The 25,177-nt window shown below is 33.7% G+C and overlaps 1 protein-coding gene across 2 annotated transcripts in view; it reads left to right on the plus strand.

The window, feature by feature from the left end:
• FANCA (FA complementation group A) overlaps nucleotides 1-25,177 on the plus strand; it is a 107,273-nt gene that overhangs the window by 32,057 nt on the left and 50,039 nt on the right. For both annotated transcript variants that reach the window (XM_023495132.2, XM_023495133.2), the window contains exons 11-21: nucleotides 1,997-2,109; nucleotides 2,634-2,710; nucleotides 3,666-3,807; nucleotides 5,343-5,476; nucleotides 9,789-9,899; nucleotides 10,287-10,382; nucleotides 10,509-10,568; nucleotides 15,407-15,495; nucleotides 16,543-16,603; nucleotides 16,702-16,751; nucleotides 17,776-17,852. In XM_023495132.2, the coding sequence (XP_023350900.1) occupies nucleotides 1,997-2,109; nucleotides 2,634-2,710; nucleotides 3,666-3,807; nucleotides 5,343-5,476; nucleotides 9,789-9,899; nucleotides 10,287-10,382; nucleotides 10,509-10,568; nucleotides 15,407-15,495; nucleotides 16,543-16,603; nucleotides 16,702-16,751; nucleotides 17,776-17,852 (1,010 nt within the window). The remainder of the gene's footprint in view (nucleotides 1-1,996; nucleotides 2,110-2,633; nucleotides 2,711-3,665; nucleotides 3,808-5,342; nucleotides 5,477-9,788; nucleotides 9,900-10,286; nucleotides 10,383-10,508; nucleotides 10,569-15,406; nucleotides 15,496-16,542; nucleotides 16,604-16,701; nucleotides 16,752-17,775; nucleotides 17,853-25,177) is intronic.

The raw sequence follows: 25,177 nt of genomic DNA on the forward strand, positions 1-25,177 counted from the left end.
TCTTTTTCCCAGCCTCTAATTTTAATTGTTTTTTTAAGACTTAGTACTTGGCTATCAGCGTCTATCTCTACTCTCATTTTCTTTAATAAATTCTTTCTTAAGACTTCTTCCATCACTTCTATACGTATGATTTTTATCCAAGCTTCTTTTGCAAGTTGTTACTCATTAGTCCCTTTGAATCTTAATATACTTTCTTCTTCCCATCGGAGCTCTTATTCCCTTACTGTTTTATCAGTTATATCTCAGACCACACTTAAGTATTTTTTATGTCATGGAACATATTGGCAGTATGGTAATACTTATGGATCCTGCCCTAGAGCAATGTTTTTAATGTATAAAACACAGAATTATATAGGAGACCAATTATGTCAAAATTATCAAAATATTTCTTAAAAATTTCATCTACCCCAGGTTAAGAACTCTTGTCATGTCCTCTTATTGTTATGCCCAGCTCCTAGATATCTTGTCAGTGCTGCTGTTTCTGTCTTCTTGATTGACCATTATGTTTTCCTTCCCACGATTTCTCAAAAGTGGTAATCTTCAGTAGTTTGTAAGCAAGCATTTGTTAAGTGCTTACTATGTGCCCGCATTATGTTGAATGCTATGGATGGAAAAAAAAAAGGCAAGAAACCATTTCTGCCTTCAAAGTGCATACTTTGTGATGAAAGGGATAATTTATGAATAACTAGGTACATAACAACTAAATAAAAAAAATAGATTAAGGTAGTATAAAAGGGGAGCACATTAGCCCCTGGAGGAGAACTAGGTAAGACTTCCCATTGAAGATAGGATTTGAAATGAGCCTTGAAGAAAGTTAGGAAGTGGAGGAAGCAATGTAGTCTGGTAATAGAGGACAAGTTCAAAGGCATGAAGTTGGAAAATGGAGGGTTTTGCTCAAAGAACTGCAGCTGGACCAAAGTAGGTAGATCATAGGGTGTATGGAGGGGAAGAGAATAAGAAGACTAAATGGACAAGAAAGAGATCCAGGAAGCAGTAAGGAGCCAGTAGAACTTATTGAGTCACAATTACGTTTTAGAACAGGGCTTCTTAAAGTTTTTCCATCCACAATCCCTTTTTGCCTCAGAAATTTTTACACAAACCCAAATATGTAGGTATATAAAATTGGTATACAAATCAAACATCTACTGATTATAAATCATAATTTCATGTCCACCCATATTCAGTTACATGACACCCATATGACACCTTGAGACTTTAGATCTGAGTCACTGGGACAATGGTGGTACTCATGACTATAATAAAGGAAATTAGAAATGAGGAGAGTTTAGAGAGAAAGATAATTCTTTTTGATATAGCAAATTTGAATTGCCTACAGGACATTCATTTGGAATTCTCCAGAAAGCAGATAGAAGTATGGCTGACTCTAGCTTAGCAGAAAAATTATATATATATATATATAAAATTGGATCCATGGGAGCTACTGAGATTAAGAGAGTGTAGAAAAGAGAAGGCCCAGGCCAGAGCCACCCAGTTTAGAGGGCAAAATGTGAAGGAAAAATCTGCAAAGTAGCCTGAGAAGCTGGACTTTGGTCAGATGAAGGAACTGGAAAGGCAATGTCTAAAAACTCACAGGGATATCTCAGGCTTCAGAGAAGTCATGGAGTATTGGAATTGCAAGAAGGCTATTGGGTTTGTCAGTTAGTGGGGTGAAAGGGATAGTGTTTAGGCTTTCAGAAGATCAGTTGGATAGTTGAGTAGAAGTTGGATTGGAGAGGGTCTTGAGGTAGGTTGACCCAGTAGCAGGGTCAACAGCAGGTTATTACAGTGATTCAGGAGTATGGTGATGAGAACCTGTACTGGAGTGATGTGACTGTCAGGGGAGAGAAGGGGGCACACTGGAGAGACTATCTTAAGGTAAAGTCAGGAGGACTTTTTGGCAACATTTTGGTTATGGGCCTGAGGCATTAAAGATGGATGATATCTGGGTGGTTGATAGACATTCTCTTTATGAAAACTTTTTTTATTCTTTTGGCAGGTTAAATATGTTCAGGTGCTCTGTTTATGGAAGTATGGTTTCACCAGATTCTCTGCAAAAGTTTTTTTCTTACACTTTGACTCAGATACTTATTTATAATCCTATACTAAAAGGTAAGCCTTAAATGAGGATTTAGTATTTATTATGAGCTTTAGTATACTAAGCCCTCCCCCATAAATGGTCTAAGTTTAGGTAATAAAATCAAGATGACCATATTTAATGTTGGGAAAAGGGAATTGCTAGGTTTACTAGGTAGATAAAAAAACCTGTATGTGGCATATCTTCTTTCATATCTGAAGGTTTAGAAATATAAAGTTTAATCTTTGGATCTTTAAGAGTGCTAGGAAAAATACCAGTAAGTGCTATCTCCAGGCACAGATAGAATCATAATATACAAAAATGTGAATTTATTCTTTTTATTGGCATCTTATTCATACTATAAAGGACCTCTTAAATATTATCTTAATTATGCTATGATATTATTTTGATTATACAACTAAATCATGAGAGGATAAGCTTTAAGATATTTTGACTTAATATATTGGGTCTGGATTAATGCTGAATAATAATTTTCATCTTGACATACAAACTAATAACATGTACTTTCATTGAGAGCTTTTCTGTCTTTTTCTGGAAGTGTGTGATGCTGTTCAAAGGCAGAAGGATTGGAGCTTTGCAAGAACTTGTCCTTTGCTCACTACCTTATATCGAAGAGTAAGTTGATTTCATTGTGATATTAAGTCTTCAACTTTCTTTTCCTTTCTTTTCAATTCTAAATCTTTTCATCCATGGATTAGTTTATCTCAGCAGATTAAGTATACACAAATGTCTTAATACAGTTAAAATTACTTGGGGGGGCAGCAGCTAGATGGTGAAGTGGATAGAGTACCAGACCAAAAGTCAGGAGGACCTGAGATACTTAAAACTTAACTAGGTGTGTGACCCTAAACAAGTCATCTAACCCCAATTGCCTCACACACACACAAAAAACAAACAAAAAAAACCCGACTTTGGGTACCTTACACCACCATTTGTGTAGCATTCAGTAAAGTGGAAACAGGTTGCTAAAACCATAGAATAATCTCTTAGGCTGTCTATTGGGAAATCCATTGATTTAATATTGTTTAGTCATTGAACTGCTAGCTGAAAACCTTTCCTAAGTGTCTAGTTCCACAGAGTAACCTTTGAGAACCCAGTGAAGTTTCCACAAAGAAGTTAACAGTGAAAGTTATTGTTGACAAATGATTAAGAAATGTTGTTAATCAATTATCATTTGTAAAACTCTTTGAAAGATAAAATTTATAGGATTATTCATTTTTAGAGAAGTTTTTGCTTAGATCACATAATTATGGGTCAGGAACAAAACCCGTAGTATACACCATCAAAGTAAAGGTTTGGATTTTTGCCTTGTATTATAAATATGATCAGGTATTTATTCTGGGAAATGAAATGAAAATTTCTTGTATCACAGATGACATATAATACCTACAAAGGAGTACAGCAAGAAGTAATTTTAGCATTTTCCTAATGATAGACTTGATTTGTTAAATTGGTAGATGGGCATTTATAAGAAGAATATATTAAGAAGAATTATAAGAAGAATTAAGTTTAATAGTATAATAGATATTTGGGATTTAAAATCAAAGAGATTTGGTACTCCTCTTTCTAGCTGTTTGTGATTTTCAACCCCAAATTGCTGATTGAACATTTGCAAGAAGTCCTGGAAACACATGAAGTCAACTGGCAGCTTGTCTTATCTTGTGTGTCTACCCTGGTCGTGTGCTTGGCCGAAGCACAACAACTTGTTAAAGGTATCAAGTCTGTAAGATTTTAACAGGACTGGTTTCTCTCCTGATAACCATGAGATATTAGGTACTTACTATTGGTAAAAGTAACAAAGGAGACTCATTGGTTTTAGTGGGTAACCCAGGAATAGTGAACATCCAGCCCAGGGGCCACATAAGGCCCATGACATCATTTGGTCTGGTTCTGGCAAGGCAATGGCAGGTAGTGATGAGCTGAAAGCTAAGTACAACTTCCCACTGCTTGAATTCTATAAGTTGATAATTTTGTATGGCCTGCAAATGTTATAAATATCCAAATGGTCCTTGGCAGTAAAAAGGTTTCCCACCCCTGCGGTTAACTGACAGGTTTTTTAAAGGAAGTTTAGAGTTGTTGAAAAACCATTGTACATATTTTTCACTTACGAATTGCAATGCTGAACTGGAAATCAGTTATTCTTGAAAACATGATTTTTAAAGTATGTGTAACATTAATAAATTATCCTTGTCATTTTTGGCATGGTAATAAGAATGTCATCTTTATTGTATAGCCAAGAATCAAATTTTACCATAGTAAATACTCTATTATTTGACATTTAAAAATTTTTCAATAGTATTTTATTTTTCCAAATACATGTAAAGATAGTTTTCAACATTTGTTTTTGTAAGACTTTGTGTTCTAAATTTTTCTCCCTTCCTCTTACCTCCCCCTTCTGAAGACAGCAAGTAATCTGATATAGGTTAAATATGTGCAATTCTTTTAAACATATTTCCATATTTTAGTTGACATTATTTTAATCAGAATCTTTTATTAACCTGAATATCTATGATATAATAATTGATGTATATAATAATAAATTTAAGGTCCTGATACATCTTTTGAATAATCAAAGAAAGATTATACTGTATGCATTTTTGTTAAATGTTTTGTTTGATCTCTTTGAAAATTGGTAGTCTAGGGGGCAGGTAGGTGGTGCAGTGGATAGAGCACCAGCCCTTAAGTCAGGAGGACCTGAATTCAGATATGATCTCAAGACACTTAATACTTTTAGCTGTGTGATCTTGAGCAAGTCACTTAACCCCAATTGCCTTACCAACCCCCCCAGCAAAAAAGAAAATTGGTAGTCTAGATGTGATATAGTAACTATCATATATGTAGAGCAATTTTACTACCTTATTCTTTTTTTTTTTTTTAATAAAGCTCTTTATTTTCAAAACATATGCACGGATTACTTGACAACATTGACCCTTCCATAACCTGTGTTTCAGATTTTCTCCTCCTTCCTCCCATCCCTCCCCTAGATGGCAAGCAATTCAATATATATTAAACATGTTAAAATATATGTTAAATCCAATATTTATTTATACAATTCTCTTGCTGCACAAGAGAAATCTGGTCAAAAAAAGAAAGGAAATGAGTAAGAAAACAAAGTACAAATGAGCAACAACAAAAAGAGCAAGAATACTAACTTTATTCTTTTACTATGCTGATTATACTGTAGGATTCTAATTGTAACCTATATTTTGATTTGTAGAGATTTTAGTTTAACTTTTTTCTCCTCTAGATTTGTTGGCTCATTTGATGATCAAAGCATTTGAGAGTTATGACTTAGAAAGCATGATCACTGCATTTCTGATAGCTCGTCAGGCTGCTCTGGAGGGACCTTCTGTATTCATTCCTTATGCAGAATGGTTTAAGGTAGGTTTAGTGCATAATAGAGAAATATTAACTTAAGGTTTATGCACTGAATGAGTGACATTATTTAAATCAATCTTAGGAAATTTTTTAAAACTTTGTATTCATTGTAGTTTGGTGTTTTTCCTTGCCTGTGTCAGTATTCAACCTTTAAGAAAGTGGGAAAAGACTTCTCAGTGGGCAGTAGATACCTGCTTGTCTGAATGATACTCAGAGTTGTCCTAGACCCATATGTTTCTTGTCTTTTTGTATGATTACTTTATTGTTTTTTAAGTAAGTTTATATATATAGAGATATATAAAATTTCCCCCGTATTCCTTCCTTGAGCTTTAGAGAGGCGTCCCATAAAAGATATCTTTTTAAAAATTAAAAGAGGGGAAAAAATCAGAATAACTGATCAATAACATTGAAAAAGTTTGAAAATATGTGCATTGTACCACACTTGTGGACTTCCTACTTCTGCAGAGGAATGCAGTAGGGGGTATGTACCTTTTCATATCTCTAACTTTGAACCATACTTGCCTTTATAATTCTGGAATATTGACTTTTGATTTCTTTTTTGTCATGGTTCTTTTTTTTTACTTTGTTATAGTTACTGTATGTAGTGTTTTTGTTGGCTCTCTTGGTTGCACTATGCATCATTTTAGGTAGATTTTTCCAGACTTCTCTGTAACCATCACTCACATCATTTCTTATAGCACAATTGGTTAGCCATTTCCCATTTAATAAATAACTAGTTTCTTTCCAGTTCTTTGCTATTGCAAAAAATTGCTGCTATAATTTTTTGGGTTTATTTATGGACTTTTTATCACTGGCCTTTTTGTGTTAAATGCCAATATCTTTGGGTTAAAGGGTATATACTTTTCATTACTTTATTTTGCTTGGTTTCTTTTAACAGGATAGAGAATATGGGGGAATCTAAACAGCAACATGATTATTCATTATAAGAATTACAGAATTGTTTGGCATGAAACTCTACAGGCCATCTTGCCCAATCTAAAGCATGAATCTTCTCTGCAGATAGTCACCCATACAGTGTCTCTTTGAAGACCTCCAGTTATAATGATCTCACTATTCTCTCAGAAAGCCAAATCTATTTTTTTATTTGATAATCAATAAACATTTTTTTCAATGTTTAAACTTTTTTTTATTTGAACTTCTGAGTTCCATATTCTGTCCCTTTCTCCTTCCCTTCTTTTGCCCTTCCCTGAGATGATAAGCAATCAGATTTAGGTTATATGTATGTAAATATATAAAATATTTCAATATTAATAATTTATTACAAGAAGAGTCAAAAGAAACAAATGAAAGAAAGTAAAAAATAGCAAGCTTTAGTCTAGTTTAAAAATATCAGTTTTTTCTGTGGAGACAGATAGTATGCTTCATTAGTCCTTTGGGATTGATTGTTTTGGATTGTTGTATTGCTAAGAGTAGCCAGCTTGTTAACAGTTTTTCATTGAAAAAATATTGCCATTACTGTGCACACCGTACTTTTGGTTCTGTTTAGTTAACTGTACATCAGTACGTGAGTCTTCCTAGATGTTTCTGAAACCATTCTGCCTGTCCTTTTTTATAACACAATAATATTCCATTATGATCATATACCACCACTTGTTTGGCCATTTCCCAATTAATGGGCATCCCCTTTGATTTCCAAGTCTTAGCCACTGCAAAGAGAGCTGCAGTATATATTTTTGGATACCTATGATGGTTGGGATTATGTTGAGCTGAAATATGATGCCCCTCTTTTTTGGAGAAAGGACTCCTTTCCTTTCTCATAGTGAAAAGAGTAGGCTTATGTTGGCTTTTCCTGTGAACCGTTTATGGCTCTTTCATTCACAAATTTGTATCCAATTATAGTCACTATCACCTTGTCATAACGAATTCCCCCTGTGGTGTGAGTGTGTGTGTGTGGAACTGGTTGGCAAAAAGTTAACATTTTTTAAGTATCATTAGCCTAGATAATATAACTAATGTTGGTGCTGTGACATATGAACTGACAGAACGTGTAGAGGGCAGGGAGTTCTTTTTGTAAAGTATCTAGGGCAGTATCAAAGGCACCTAATGTTTCTGAATCATAAAAAAGAACTGTAACAGTATATGGATGTCATGTCCCTAGAGCTTAGAAATGCTTGACTCAAGCATAAGAAGGTTGTCCTTGTCAGTCAGGTCATCTTGAATGTTGTAGGATTGTATTTCTTTTTGGATAGATTCTATTTTCAGTGTAATGCCTCATCTCAAATTTAACTGAATTAACATTTTCCAAGAGCAAGAAATAGTTTCAGTGTAGATTTGGGAGATTGATAATAGTGAATGTTTTCTTTTATATTTTTAATTCCCAGTACTCTACCTCCACCTCACAATATGGCCTCCCTATTATGTTTCCAGATTCTTCCACCAATTTAGCATTTGTTTAAATGTTTTTAAATTGAAGTATATCTGACATGTTGCCAACATTCATTCTTTGTTGATGGATTTTTTTTTTCCTAAGGGGGATATCAAGATAAAAGTTACATTCAATTTATAGCAGCGGCTTCTTAAATAACAAGACTCATATCTCAGATTGAAAAAGGATCTCATCTCCTACTTTTATAGGATTGCCCTCTCTGACAGTTATATTCAGCCTTCACTTACATTCCTCTAGTGAGGACAGTAAAAACTTTTTCTTATTTCTTTTTTTTGGAGGGGGTTTGGCTCACACAGCTAATAAGTATTAAGTGTCTGAGGCCAGATTTGAATTCATATCCTCCTGACTCCAGGACCAGCTCTATCCACGAAATTTTTTCTTTACATTAAAATATATCTTTGCTTAGCTGTACTTTGTGGTTCTGTCCTTGGTGACATGGAGTATAAGTCTAATCTCTCTTCCATACAAGTCCTTCAAGTAATTGAAAACAGATACTGTTTTCTTCCTAATGTTTTTTCTTCTCCGGGCTAAACATTCCCATTTCCGTAAGTTCCATGTGTGTCATGTTTTCTAGGCTTCTTTACTATCTTGTTTGCCCTTTTGTGTTCAGCCTAAGTCCTATAATATATGCTTTTCTAAATATGTGATGCTTGGGACTGAAAACAGTATTCTAGATGTGATCTGTCTAGGACAAAGCAGAACGAAGAATTGCCACTTTTTTGTTCTTGACTCTGACGCTCTTAATGTAGTCAAAGATGATATCTCTTTTTTGACTACTATGTCTCACTGTTGATTCATATATATATACATATGTATATGTATATATATATATATTGTTGATTCATAGTGCTGTCCACAAAAAACCCTAGACGTATTAGAGGAGAAACTCCTGCAATTTTAGACTTAGCTTGGGGTGTGTGTGTGTCTGTCTGTCTGTCTGTGTATCTGTGGGTGTGTATATTGGCAAGAATAATTGTGTTCTTACCCAGATTATCTAGTAGACTTTTCTGGTCTTAAATTACTATTCATTCTAGGCAAGTAATTGCACATGTCCAAAAGATACAGAAGTTACTACTACAATTTTAGAAGGCCATATGGAGCCTTCAGCATTATAGGTAACATCCCATTTATATGATTTGATAAATAAAACCTAGGGGGTTGCTTAGAAAAATATCAAGGGGAAATGACTTGCCCAGACATAATCTCTGTAGAAGTTACAGAGGTACTGGAATAGATGTTGCAGTTCTAGCAGAATCTCTTTAATGTTTTGATCGAAGAAGTTTTTTTCATATTTCCATACAGGAAATAGCAGATTTGCTGGACTATAAACTCAGTTTTTTAGCCACTAAATCCTATTACCTTCTATAATAAGCCTTTGATTTAGTTTAATAAGAAATTAACCAAAGACTCGAGATTCTAAATGAGATACACATTTTTAGACATGGCCAATATGTGAATTTATCTTATGTGACTATGCATATTTATTACCAAGTCTTTGTTTTTTTTTTCTTCCAGTGGGGGGAGGAAGCTAAAATGAATACTTGTTAATTGGAAAGTTATGTTAAAAATAAATGTTAAAACATTTGATTTCATCTTTATTGATTTATGTCCATATAATGTTTTCCTCTCGTCATAAGAAAAAACTCTTATTCCCTATATTTTTTTTACTTAGAAAGTTTTAAATCTCTCATTAGTCCATGACTTGTCAGTATCAGTATTATATAATTTTAACCATATTTGGACATTTTCCAGTAGCAAGTTTTCTACATATGAGATGAAACATTATTTATAATTGTTGGAAACCTTTCTACTGAAATTTTTTTGCCAGAAGTGAGGGCAGATAAGATATTTATTCTGACAAGATCCTTTAAGACTTCAGATACCTTACATTTATTATTTTCTTTTCAGGTTTCCTTTGGAAATGTTAGTGGCTACCATGGCTGTAGTAAGAAAGCTTTAGTTTTCTTATTCAAGTTTTTATCAGACCTCGTACCCTTTGAAGCCCCACAGTACATGAAGGTGAGAAGATACATACAATTCTGTTTACTAGGCTTCATTTTATCAATCTTTTCCATGAATTAGTAGAAATAACCTAATAATTTCTAAAAGACTATTTTCAAGGATAGATGTGTTTGTTATTGTTTAAATGCATCTTAAGATGCCCTGAGAATCAGAAGTGTTGCTTTGATAACTTTAGTACTAAGGATCCAAAGTTTTTTTTTGGGGGGGGGGGGGAATAGGGGACCACATCTGTTGTCTTTCCTTTTTTGCATTTGGGTTTTTAGATTATGTTAACTTTTTGCTCAAGGGAAGCAGGTTTGGGGATAAAGTTGTAAAGGCTCAAAAGAGGAACTTTAAAAATACCTATCTTGATCAAGTAATTCTACTCTGCCCTTTTGCCTTCAGATACACATTCTTCATCCACCATTGGTACCAGTAAAATATCGGTCTTTGCTTATGGAATATATTACACTAGCCAAAACTCGATTGGCTGATCTCAAGGCAAGTTTAAGATATCAATACCTCAATGTACTTCAATGTAACATTTTCAGATGCTGTCTTTTTAATCTCTGAACATACAATATTTTGTAACAATTCCAATTTTTTTCACCTTTCTGTCATCTCAAGGTTGCTATGGAAGATATGGGACTTTATGAGGATTTATCATCAACAAATGAAGTTACAGAGGTACTGGAATAGATGTTGCAGTTCTAGCAGAATCTCTTTAATGTTTTGATTGAAGAAGTTTTTTCCATAATGCTAATATTATGCATTGGTCCAGACTCATGGAAATCTCTTCCCTAACCATATGAAAAGATGCTCCAAGTCATTATTAATTAGAGAAATGCAAATTAAGACAAATCTGAGATACCACTACACACCTGTCAGATTGGCTATAATGACAGGGAAAGATAATGTGGAATGCTGAAGGGGATGTGGGAAAACTGGGACACTGATACATTGTTGGTGGAATTGTGAATACATCCAACCATTCTGGAGAGCAATTTGGAACTATGATCAAAAAGCTATCAAACTGTGCATACCCTTGGATCCAGCAGTGTTTCTACTGGGCTTATATCCCAAAGAGATACTAAAGAAGGAAAAGGGACCTGTATGTGCACGAATGTTTGTGGCAGCCCTTTTTGTAGTGGCTAGAAACTGGAAACTGAATGGATGTCCATCAGTTGGAGAATGGCTGAATAAATTGTGGTATATGAATATTATGGAATATTATTGTTCTGTAAGAAATGACCAATAGGATGATTTCAGAAAGGCCTGGAGAGACTTACACGAACTGATGCTGAGTGAAACGAGCAGGGCCAAGAGATCATTATATACTTCAACAACAATGCTATATGATGACCAGTTCTAATGGACCTGGCCATCCTCAGCAATGAGATCAACCAAATCATTTCCAATGGAGCAGTAATGAACTGAACCAGCTACGCCCAGAGAAAGAACTCTGGGAGATGACTAAAAACCATTACATTGAATTCCCAATCCCTATATTTTTGCCCACCTGCATTTTTGATTTCCTTCACAAGCTAATTGTACAATATTTCAGAGTCTCATTCTTTTTGTACAGCAAAATAACGGTTTGGTCATGTACACTTATTGTGTATCTAATTTATATTTTAATATGTTTAACTTCTACTGGTCATCCTGCCATCTGGGGGAGGGGATGGGGGGGTAAGAGGGGAAAAACTGGAACAAGAGGTTTGGCAATTGTCAATGCTGTAAAGTTACCCATACATATAACCTGTAAATAAAAGGCTATTAAATAAAAAAATTAAAAAAAAAAAAAAAAAGGAAAATTCTTCCCTATAGCCAGTTATCACAAAAGTTATCATTTTATTCAGCAGATGCCTCTGCTATTGAGCTCTGGAAATGGCATTTCTCTTTGTGGTCCAGTCTGGATTATGACACTTATTGAAGAGTTCATTTTCCAGTAGGGAAGTATATGCAGAGAGGAAGTATATGCAGAAAGCACTGTGATACAAAAACAAAAGACACCAGTACATTTTTAGTTTTGATACAGTCAGGGTTAAATGACTTTCCCAGGGTCATATAGCTAGTAAGTATCTGAAATTGGATTTGAATTCAGGTCCTTCTCTCCATTGCACCATTTAGTTACCCCATCACCAATAATTTTTTTAAGAAAAAAAAATGGTGCTTGGTTTGTTTCTATGTTTTACTTTTAGATACATGTTTTCAGAACATTAGGAAACAAAATTTATTGAAAAATAAAGTAGAAAAAGAAAAGCTAGTAGAATATGGCTCTATATAACAGTATATTTGTTGTTAAGACGCCCTAGATTTAAATGAGACATATATGGAGTGGTAGTCTGTAAAATAGAAAGGAACTGTAAAATAGGAAGAAGAGATACACGTTGACATGGAAATTAACTTTTTTTTATAATAGCTTTTGATTTTTCAAAATACATGCAAAGATAGTTTTGAACATTCACCTTTGCAAAACCTTGTGTTCCAAATTTTTCTACCTTCCATAGACAGCAAGTAATCCAATATAGGTTAAACATATTCAATTCTTAAAGATATTTCCACATTTACCCTGCTGTACAAGAAAAATCAGATCAAAAAAGAAAAAAAAAAGCAAACAACAACAACAAAAGGTGAAAATACTATGTTGTGATCCACATTCAGTCCCCACAGTTCTGTCTCTGGATGCAGATGGCTCTCTCCATCACAAGTCTATTGGAATTGACCTGGAACATCTCATTTTGAGAAGAGCCAGGTCCATATCACAGTTGATCATCACACAATCTTGCTGTTGCTGTGCGTACAATGTTCTCTTGGTTCTACTCACTTCACTCAGCATCAGTTCATGTAAGTCTTTCCAGGCCTCTCTGAAATCCTCCTGCTGGTCGTTTTTTATAGAACAATAATATTCCATTCATATACCATAACTTACTTATTCAGCCATCTTCCAACTGATGGGCATCCACTCAGTTTACAGTTCCTTGCCATTACAAAAAATGCTGCTATAAAAATTTTTGCTCATGTGGGTCCCTTTCTCTCCTTTATGATCTCTTTGGGATACAGGCCCTTATAACCTTTTGGGAATAGTCACAATTTGGGATCAGTTCACAATTCCACCAACAATGCATCAGTGTCCCACTTTTCCCACATCCTCTCTACATTTATCTTTTCTCTTTTCCTGTCATCTTGGCCAATCTGAGAGGTATGTGGTGGTACCTCAGAGTTGTTTTTATTTGCATTTCTCTATAATTGATAGTGATTTAGAACATATGAAAGTTAACTTTACTCAGATCATACTGATTTAGAACTATAGGGACTGGGACAGAGAGATGGTGCAGTAGATAGACCACCAGCCCTGAAGTGAGGAGGACTGAGTTCAAATCTGGTCTCAGACACTTAACAATTCCTGATTGTGACCGTGGGCAAGTCACTTAACCCCAATTGCCTTAGCAAAAAAACAAAACAAAACAAACAAACAAACAAAAAAACAAACTATAGGGACTTATGGCAGTATGGCCATCCCCAATCTCCCTTCTGGCCCTCTCTCCTGAAAATAGATTGTCTTTGTTTGGATTTTTTGTCATTTTTCTAATATTATTGATACCTTTTATTTTTGATATCATCTCTATTTCTCAATTTATCCTTTCCTTAAAATATGCCAGATAATCATATCTTATAATAGAGGGGGAAAAAACAATTCATCAAAATTAACCAACACATTGAAAAAGTTTAACATTTGAGATGATACCTATGCCTAGTACTCTACTTTTGCCTAGAAGAGAGGGAGATGCCTTTGGGGCCAAATCTGTTTATTATGAATTCATAATATTCAGGTTCAGTAATTCTCTTGTTTCCATTTATTTTCTTGTAGTTATTTTGCACATTATTTTCTTCTTTCTGCTTAAATTTTTAAATTGTTATTAATATTATCAAATTATTTGTAGCTGCCATCATATATAACTGTCTTCTCATGCTTTTCTGTATTTATCACATTCATTTTTCCCTCTATTGGTCAGGTAGACAGATTACAACAGTTTCCATTTCATTTTTTTTTCTTTTTACTGAGGCAATTGGGGTTAACTGACTTGCCCAGGATCACACAAGTAGGAAGTGTTAAGTGTCTGAGATCACATTTGAACTCGAGTCCTCTTGACTTGAGAGCTGGTGCTCTATCCACTGCACCCCTAGCTGCCCAATTCCATTTCATTTTCAAAAATCAACTTGGACTGGTGTAATTTTTTGGGAGGGGGTAATTAAAGGAAGGAGGTTAAAAATTCCAAACTCAAAATCTTACAAAAATGAATGTTGAAAAATACCTTCTGTAAATGGAAAAATAAAATACTATTGAATTCAAAATAAAAACAAAAAGCAACTCTTTTTACTTAAGTATCATATTTTACATTGCCTTATTTCTCCAAGAAAGTATAGGAGACACTGAACAGTTTTTAAGTGGAATGTGAATAGCATCTGCAGAATGTTTTTTAAAGTTACATTTTTCCCTATTTGCATATGAATGTATAATTGTTTACAGTTGGCTAATTTCACCTTGAGAAATAATGTAATAAGAAGGAACAAGAGGTGTATGATGGATGATCATTGTTGAGCTTGGATGTTAGAAATACGTTAGATCCTTTTCTTATATTTTATCTGTATATAATACATTAGGAATATTCTGAGGTTGAACTTTTTAAGAGTACTTAGCACTCATATATAAATTTTACCATTATACTTTGTTGGTCCTTAGGAAGGATTAAAAATTTAAAACCTAAGAAATGAATAAATTACTCATTTCTTTCGTTCAATTACTTTTTTAAAAAAATTGCATACTAATCTTTTATTCTATTGAACAATAAAAAAAAAGGTAAATGGAGGTTAGTACAGTTTTGCTCAGTTTGATAACAGGACTCAGCTGGCAAGTCTGGGTTGTTAGATATGATGTGGAAAGACAATGGGACTCAATGAAACACATTTTGATGTGATCTTGAGGCATTCCACAGCAGAACAGAACAAAGGGAATGTACTTGTCCATCTCTGATGGCTACCATAGGGAACAGTTTAATTTCAAAAGCTAGAACAACCAGTCTAGAAGAAGAACCTTCTGTGGAAGTAAATGCAACAGGTAAACACTAAGGCATCATTCCAACCTCTGAGATCCATTTTTCTTGGACTAAGGAGGAAATATGATCCAAATAGGATTTTGATGATTCGTTAAATTATTACTCAGATTATAGATAGGTTTCTATAATAACTCCCGGAAGTGCTGCCCCTGGCAAGACTATTTCATAGTAATAATTGGAGTAGTTGCTTCTTTCAACTTCCCACATTGGGATTACCATGCCTCCCTCCCTAACCCCCAACCAGGACCTTTATTGAGCAAAAACATCCTGGAGCCATTTATTTTTACTGTATGGACTACATTAGCTATTACTTTCCAGGTATTTAAGGACAGGAAGGTCAAAACCTTAATGTTGTCAACATCAGCACTGTTTAAATGTTATTCTTTCTCTTTCATGTACATGAACCAGCCCCACTGCCAGGCGCAACAAGATGTTGAAAAGGCCATTCAGGTGTTTGAACAGACAGGAAAAATCCCGGTAACTGTAATGGAAGCCAGGTAAGATGCTATTGCTCATGTAGCACCTAGCCATACCCCATCCAAAGTAGGAGCCATTAAATGTTTGCTAATAATTGAATTAAGATCCTTTATATATGAATAATTATAAATTATATATTTATATAATATATAATATATATTTATAAATTATATATGAGTAAAATAAATTATAAATTATAAATTTTGTATTGTTATTTATATACATGCATGTTCATTTATCATGAAGTCACATGAAATAAATATTCTGATTTTTTTTGGAGGGGAAAACTAGATCATAGCAAAGTTTAGTGACTGGCTTAAGGTTAAGTGATAGTAGAGTCTGGTTTAGAACTTAGACTTTCTGTTTCTAAGGAAATGCTGGCAGTCCTAACAAAGAAAAGCATATGAGCAATTCCATATTTAATCAGTAGTGTAGGGGAAAGATTCCTGACTTTGAATCTTAAACTTTTGGGCACTTAATAGCTGGCAAGTTATCAGCAGGTCACCTAGCTTCTGTAGGACTTTGAAATATAAAGTGGGAGTCAGAATATTTGCCTATTGTATTCTCCAGGGCTGTGAAGAAAATAACTTTGTGAACCTCCAAATGCTCTGTAGATATAGAGGTGTTAGTATTACCTGTAACCTTTGGATATTGATTCATTCACATGGATTCTCCCACCCATATAGATTACTACTATACTACTATTTATATCTTGAAATTTCTCTTTTTTATTATTAGTTTGGAAACCTATACAACTGCTAGTTATTTGGTAGAGATACCAATCAGAAAAGAAAAACAGGGCACATTGTAACAACAGTGAATGACCTTTTGTTATTATAAAACGTGATTGCCAGTCATCCTGAAGCCACTGCAATGAGCTAAATGACCTTTAAAGGCTGGAAGGACTATTGGTCTAGTTTGGATTGGACAGGATTGCCTCTGGGGCCCCTTCCAGCACTTGAATGCTGCATTTATGATCTCATTACCTATCGTATTATAATTATTATTCAACTTGCTCCTCTCTTATTTTGAAGAAGCTTCATTGTGTTTTCATTTCTATGTTCTAGTATATTTAGGAAACCCTACTATGTGTCTCGTTTTCTCCCAGCTCTGCTCATACCTCGTGTGGTTAGTATTTTTTTATTTTCATATATTACAAGTTAAAGGAGGACAATAACAAGTCACTTTTGGCCTCTCATTCTGACTTCTGTATTTTTATTGTGCAGCTTCCTGGAACTCCTGATTCCCGGATGGTTTTTATAGATTCTCTCAGAAGGTAGGGCTGGGGAGAAGGTGAGGAAAAAGTACAGGGATGGGTTGGGAAGACTGATGGATTGACATGTTCCTAGACCATTTACTAATAACGTCTTGAATTATAAAGCTATAGTATATTGGTATGGTAGATTTGGAAGTTATAGGAAATATTTTCTTTATAAAACAATAGTATGAATTGGCACTTAGATTGTACTTTCCAGAATTAACAGTGTATTCCAAGATAAACCTGTGGAATGAATTATCTGGAAAGTTGAAAAGTTTTATAATGTTTTTATATATATATATATATATATATATATATATATATATATATATATATATAATGTGTGTGTGTGTGTGTGTGTGTGTGTGTGTGTGTGTGTGTGTGTGTGATCACCATGGTAAGAGAATTTAAACAAGGGAAAAAAATGGAAAACTTGTATCACAGGACACCTCTTCCTTACTTGAAAGTCTTAGTAGTTGGTAGCAATTCATTTTCTGTTTTTCATACAAAGTAATAGAATATGGGACCAGATTGAGAAGAGAAAGATCACTTTTATGGTTTCCTATTGGAGACTGTCTCAGGGGCCAACTTTATCTTTGCTTTTTTCACGCACAACACTTAGAACTCCATATTTTATGGTGAAAATCTTTTACTTCGATTTTATAGACAGTCTTATTGGCATCTGGCAGGTATTCTGCATTTTAGAAGACTTGAATGCATATGGTTGGGAATGTAGCATCTCATACAAATGGGCTGTGCCGTGATGATTCGTGTTTCCATGTCCACATATTCCCTTCTGTATTCTGACTTGGCTAACAATGGTGACTGCAAACCAGACATTTAACTCTGCTATTCCAAGAAGCACCAGCATTAGCTCGTTTGTGTCTTTTGAAATAGTTATAAAGTCTTCATCCTCATTATATGTATTTCCTACATTTGCAGCTTTATAAATTCTAAAAACCATGGACAACTCTGACAGATTCAGTTGTGAAAATTTGAGTCCTAAATGAATCCAATTCATTTTTGTTTCACTCTGATACAGAGCTGATAAACTTCCTCCAAATTTGTATTCCAACTACCTCCAAGCCTGTTCTACTGCAGAAGAAAGGCAACTAGAAGGTAAGATCACTTAGTTACTAATTTAGTGCATAGTAAATAATTTGATGCTATCCATTTCCATGATCAGAAATATTTTTTCCATAACATATATTTGATTAGAAATGATGCTGCTAAGTTCAACACTGTGGGTCCAACCCCCTCTATTCCAAATAAACACACAAGATGTCTCTAAGTTATCTATTTTGTTAAAAATATATTTAAAGATGGGGAGGGTTAGGGGAGAGTGTGTTTAATGAAGATCTATAACAGTTTTTGTTTTAAGTAAATCCTACCATTTGTCTTAGTTTTCAGTGTAAAAAAAAATATGATTTTACCTGTACAAATATAAGATTGTAACCTCATTCCTGCCTTTCTTCCTGTATTCAGTTCTTAGACACAAATTGCCTTTCATTTGCCTTAGTGGTGTAGGTATCCAGGTTCTACAGCAGATAGTAGTGTAGGCATTGTGTCTCTTGTTTATTATGTTTATTATGTTTAGTGACACCCAAATTTTATTGTTATTTTTTAAATGTTGAGATTTTTCTTTGTAGCTTTTTCTCCTTTTAGGAAAAATGTTGAAATAGATCTCAATGAAATTTTTTTCAGAACTGATATCTTGTTTTTCTATAATGGCTTTACTGAATATAGAAAGGTTTGGATGCTGCTGTCTGATTATTCTTATCTACTCCACTCAACCTCAGTTTTGATGTGATAATATAAATAAACTAGCACTGTAGGGAAAGCATATATAAATTTTGTAGGATCACATTTTATGTTATATAAACTTATATGGTTTATAGTTAATTATATAGACTTCTTAGTCTGCATGGCTTCTTAGTTTTTGTTCACTTTTTAAATTACTGTTCTTACTTTAATGTTAAAAGAAGCATCTTTGGGTCAGCTCAGTTAAAACTTTGTGGGCTAGTCTGATCTTTACAAATTAAATGATCTTTTATAAACTAAATATTGAATATTAGCACGACTAATTAAATTTGTTTTGTGACAATTTACTTTTAATTCATTGAGATGAATAAAATATCAAGACTTCAGATTCCTGCTAAGTCTCTATAAGGATTCTTTGCCCATTCTTATTTATTTTTTCTTCTCAAATAGTTGCTATTAATCTTGTACTCTATTTCTCTTAATCTGCCTTTTTGTACTTTGCATTATATCCTAAAATCCTTTCAGATAGCTTTATGTTCTTTATACTTGTTCTTGGAGGCAGTATATTTCAGAGGAAAGGGCACTGGATTTTAGAGCACATTAGTCAAAATTCTGGCTTTGCTAGCTACTACATATGTGACCTTGGGCAACTCCTTTGGATCTTGATGTCTCCATCTATAAAATAATGGACTGAACTAAGTAAGTGTTCTCTAATATCCCTTCCTGTTCTAATCCAGTGACTGAGTCGAATGCTTTATAGGATACAAAAACCAGTAATTGTCATCAATAATATTAACAGTTATTATAGTATTCTATTACATTAATGGGCCACAATTTATTAATCAATTTTCCATTTTTGGACATTTAAGTAGTACCCAATTTTTTGTAGTCATAGATAATATGAAAACCTTTCAGGTTGCTATCTTTTTTTTTTTTTTTTTTTTTTTTGCTGAGGCAATTAGGGTTAAGTGATTTGCCCAGGATCACACAGCCAGGAAGTGTTAAGTGTCTGAGGTCAGATTTGAACTCAAGTCCTGCTGACTTCAGGATTGATGCTCTGCTATCTTCTTTTGAATGAATTGAATAATCAAGAGAGGTAGATTATTTTTGTGGCATTTACAGGGCACTGCTAGATCTTTATCCAGAAACTTGCACTTCCAAGAGATATGAATGAATGAATATACATGTTTTTCTGCAACTTCCAGTTAATATCTTCTTTTTTTTCAAAAAAAGTTAATATTAATCTTTTTATTCTAAACCTAATAGTCTAAACTAAAACTCTAAGCACTAAGGTGGTTTTCCATGAAACTATTATTTACAACTTGTATTTTTAAGCATATAATAAATTCAATAATGATAAATTCAAAAAGTTACTTTCAAATCTGGCTTGTTGGTGATTCCTTCTTGTTTTCCCTCTATTCTTATCTGTACATTTAAAAAACATATTTCAGTAACTTTTGGGAGAGTGGGCAATATTTTCTCTGATTTTCCTCTCATTTCTTTCCCCACCTCCATCCCCCACCATGAGAAAACTTTTGTAAAACTTTTGCCATGAAGCAAAAAGATCCCTATATTTTAGTAATCATAATCTGAGACAGTGCAACAGTAATAATAATGTACTTTAGTTCTTATTTGGCCACAAATTTCTTCTTTCTCCACAGATGTGAGAGGCAAACTCTCCTATGTTCTTCTAATTTGCTTATAGTATCACTCTTTATGTCTAAATCATGAACCCATTTTGACTTTATCTTGGTATAGAGTGTTAGGTGTTGACTAATGTCTACTTTCTGCCATCCTAGTTTCCAGTTTTCCCAGCAAATTTTTGTGAAATAGTAACTTCTTATCCCAGAAGCTGACGTCTTTGGGTTTGTCAAACACTAAATTACTAGACACTGACTATTGTGTCTTATGAATTTAACTAACCTATTCCACCGATCAAGTACTCTTATTTCTTAGCCAGTACCAAATGGATTGATAACTACTGCTTTTATAATATAGTTTTAGGTCTGGTATATTAAAGCCACTTTTATTTCCTTTTTTTTTTTTTTTTTTTTTTGCTTTTCATTAATTCCCTTGAAATTCTTGGTTTTTTTGTTCTTCCTAATAAATTTTGTTATTATATTTTCTAGCTCTGTAAAGTAATTTCTTGGCAATTTGATTGTATGACATTGAATGAGTTGATTAATTTAGGTAGAATTGACATTTTCATCATATTAGCTTGGCCTACCCATGATTTATTTTGTATCTTGCAATTTTCCTAAAGTTGTTAATTGTTTCTAGTAATGTTTTAGTTGATTCTCTAAGCATGCCATCATATCATCTGCAAAGTGATAATTTTGTTTCCTCACTACCTGATCGAATTCCTTCCATTTCTTTTTTTCTTTTCTTATTACTAAGTTAATCTTTCCAATACTATATAAAATAGTAATGGTGATAATGGGCAGCCTTGTTTCACCCCTAATCTTATTGAGAACGCTTCTCCATATGATGATGTTTGCTGATGGATTTAGATGGAAGCTACTTATAATTTTAAGGAAAACTCCATTTATTCCTATGCTTTCTAGTGTTTTTAATAGGAATGGGTGTTAAGATTTTGTCAAATGCTTTTTCTGCATCTATTGAGATAATCTTATGATTTCTGTTAGTTTAGTTATTGATATAGTCAATTATGCTAATAGTTTTTCTAATTTTGAACCAGCCCTGCATTCCTGGTATAAAACCTACTTGGTCTTGGTATATTATCCTGATTGATTGCTGTAGTCCATTTGCTAATATTTTACTTAAGATTTTTGCATCAATATTCATAAGGGAAATTGCTCTGTAATTTTTTTCTCTGTTTTGGCACTACCTGATTTATATATCATTATGTTCCATATTTGTATCATAGAAGGCATTTGGTATGACTCCTTCATTCCTTATTTTCCAAATAGTTTATGTAGTATTGGAATTACTTGTTCTTTAAATGTTTGGTAGAATTCACTTGTAAATCCTTCTGGTCCTGGAGACTTTTCTTAGGAGTTAATTAATAGCTAATACAAAATATTATTACAGAAATGAAGACAATTTGGAAAAAGATTTCTTGGTTGTTGGTAGGCTGTACTAATATAATAAAAATTACAGTGCTATCTAAATAAATTTAGTTATGCAATATATTAAGGAAATAATGAAAAAAAAAGTAGGAAGCAAAAAAACTGGAATGAAGAATTCTCTAAATTAGGTTTAGAACAATATTTCATGATATATATATATATCAAGATAAATCCCAAATGAAGACACTGTTGGTGGGATTGTGAATTGGGTTAGCCTCTAGCCATTTGAGAAAGCCATGGAACATTACCCAGAAAGCACTAAATTGTGCTCCTCCTGACTCCAGGATAGGTGGTCTATCTACTGTGCCATCTAGCTGCCCAGTATCAAAAATGAAAAGGGTAAACTCACCACCAATGAAAAAGAAATTAAAGCAATAATTAGGAGCTATTTTGCACAACTCTTTATGTCAGCAAGTCTGACAATCTAACTGAAATGGATAAATATTTACAAAAATATAAATTGCCCAGTAACAGAAGAGGAGATAAAATACTAAAGTAATCTCATTTTAGAAAAAGAAATTGAACAAGTCTTTAATGAATTTTCTTTTTTATTATTATAGCTTTTCTTTTTATTGACAGAACATATGCATGGGTAATTTTTCAACATTGACCCTTGCAATCACTTCTGATCCAACTTTTCCCTTCCTTCCCTCAGCTCCTCCCATAGATGGCAGGCAGTCTCATACATGTTAAATGTGTTAAAGTATATGTTAAATAAAATACATGTGTACATATTATACAGTTCTTTTGTTGCACAAGAAAAATCGGATTTAGAAAGATAAAAATAATCTGGGAAGAAAAAACAAAAATACAAGCAGTCTACATTCATTTCTCAGTGTTCTTTCTCTGGGTGTAGCTGGTTCTGTTCATCATTGTTCAATTGGAACTGAATTGGATCTTCTCATTGCCAAAGATAGCCACTTCCATCAAATTGATCCTTATATGGATTGTTGTTGAAGTGGATAATAATCTCCGGGTTCTGCTCACTTCACTTAATATCAGTTCATGTAAGTCTCTCCAGGCCTTTCTGAAATCATCCTGCTGGTCATTTCTTACAGAACAAGATTTCATAACATTCATACACCACAATTTTAATGAACTTTCTAAGAAAAAATCTCCAGGACCAGATGAATCCACAAGTGAATTTCACAAAACAAGAATAATTAATTCCAATACTATGTAAACTATTTGCAAAAATAGGTAAAGAAGGAATACTGCCAAATTCCTTCTTTGACACAAGGCACTGATATCTAAACTAAGAAGGGCCAAAACAGAGAGAGAAAATTACAGACTAATCTCCCTAATGAATATTGATTCAAAAAAATTTAATAAAATATTAGCAAAGAGATTACAGCAACTTATCAGCAGGATAATACACTATGACCAAGTTGGATTTATACCAGGAATGCAGGACTGCTTCAATAGCAGGAAAACTATTATCATAATCAACCATATTAATAACAAAACCAACAGAAATTGTATGATAATCTCAATAGATGCAGAGAAAGCTTTTGACAAAATACAGCCATTATTCCTATTAAAAACATTAGAAAGCATAGGGATAAAGGGATCTTTCCTTAAAATAATAAGCAATATCTATCTAAAACCTACAGCAAGCATTATTTGTAATGGAGAGAAACTAGACAAAATTGCAATAAGATCAGGGTTGAAACAAGGATGCCCATTATCACCACTATTTATTCAACATTGTACTTGAAATGCTGGCTTTAGCAATAAGAAAATAAAAAGAAATTAAAGGAATTAGACTAGGCAATGAGGAAATAAAACTATCACTTTTTGCAGATGGTATGATGATATACTTAGAGAATCCTAGAAAATCATCCAAAAACCTACTGGAAACAATTCACGGCTTTAGCAAAGGTGCAGGATACAAAATAAAACCCCCAAAATCATCAGGATTTCCATGTAATACTGACAAAACCCATGAGCAAGAGGTAAAGAAATTCCACTTAAAATTACTGTAGACAAAATAAAATACTTGGGGGTCTACCTGCCAAGACAAATCCAAGAACTACATGAACACAATTACAAAGCACTTCTCACACAAATAAAATCAGATCTAAACAACTGGGAAAATATCAATTGTTTATGGCTAGGCCAAGCTAATATAATAAAAATGACAATTCTGCCTTAAAAAAATATAAAATAAAAAAATAAATTGTGCTTGCCATTTGACACCATGATACCACTTCTAAAAAGACAAAAAGAGAAAAAGATCAGGTATGAACAGAAATATTTAGAATGGATCTTTTTTGAAATGGCAGAAAACTGGAAATTACCCATCAAATGTTGAATATATGGAAAGAGGCAAAAACATCTCTTGCCCTTAACTTATATTCTACTATCAAACACAGGACTTTTATTCTCAAGATGTTGGTATTTTATTATTCATTAAATAGTAAGGACTTAGAATCAGAGCTGTACTTTAGGAAAATCCTTTGGCAGCTATGTGTAGGATGGGAGTAGAGGCAAGAACATCAGTTGAAATTGGACCAGTGCAGGAAGTCCAGGTAAGAGGGCCTGAATTAGTGTGAATACCTTGTGAATGGAGCAAAGGAAAAGGCTGAGCAAGGTGTTTGGAAGGCAGCCTATCTTAGCACATATTGGATTAGTTGAGTGAGATGTTAGGGTGATATGAAGGGTGTTGGACTAGATGGTAGTGCCCATGATAGTAATAAGCAAGTTGAGAAGTGAAGTGGGTTTTTGGGGAAAGATAATGAATTTGAGATGTCTGTAAGACATTCAGATGGAAATGTCCAATAAGCAGTGAGTGATTTATGATGGGGTTCAATTGAGATACTTGAGCTAGCTAGCTATATAAGTTGATCTGCTTAGAAATTATCAATGACCCCATAAATGCTAATGTGATCATTATATTTTGGATGTTAATATTATCTAACTAATTTTCACAGAATCTGAAAGTTTGAAGGACTCTTAGAGGGTATTTCAGTCTAAGAGTCTTCTTTGTGGTTTACTTAAGAAGTAATTCAGCCTTTGCTTGGTATAGGATAAAGTTAAGGGCTTGTATCAGGTATCCTGGGTATGAATTCTGCTTATAATGCTTGCCAGTTGTGTGATCCAGGACAAATTTCCTCAGTTCTGTGCACCCTAGTTAAATCTGTGGTCCTGTAACTTCACTTGAGAAGGGAACCTGTGAATTCCTGCAGTAACACACTACCTTTGGATACTTCTGATTGTTGGAAGCTTTTCCTTACATCCCTTCTAAATTCATATCTTTGCAGCATCCACTCCTGATTTCTAGTTCTGTGCTTTGAAGCCAAGCAGGACAAGCTTCTTCTGTGTGAGGGCTCTTCAAGTACTCAGACACAGAAGCCATGTTTACTTTCTAAGTATCATCATTTACAAGTTAAATATCTCTGATTACTTTAACTGCACCTTCCTCTGGTTACTCTCCAGCTTATCCTTACATTTAAAACACTGATCCCAGAACTGAATGACTATTCCAGATTGGATCTCAAAGGCAAATTAGGACTTCCTTTGTTCGGTTGTTTTAGTCATATCCAACCTTTAATGATCCCTTTTTTTTTTTTTTTTTTTGACAAAGACACTGGA

The sequence above is a fragment of the Sarcophilus harrisii genome, chromosome 2 (assembly GCF_902635505.1).
Source record: "Sarcophilus harrisii chromosome 2, mSarHar1.11, whole genome shotgun sequence".
NCBI lineage: Eukaryota > Metazoa > Chordata > Mammalia > Dasyuromorphia > Dasyuridae > Sarcophilus > Sarcophilus harrisii.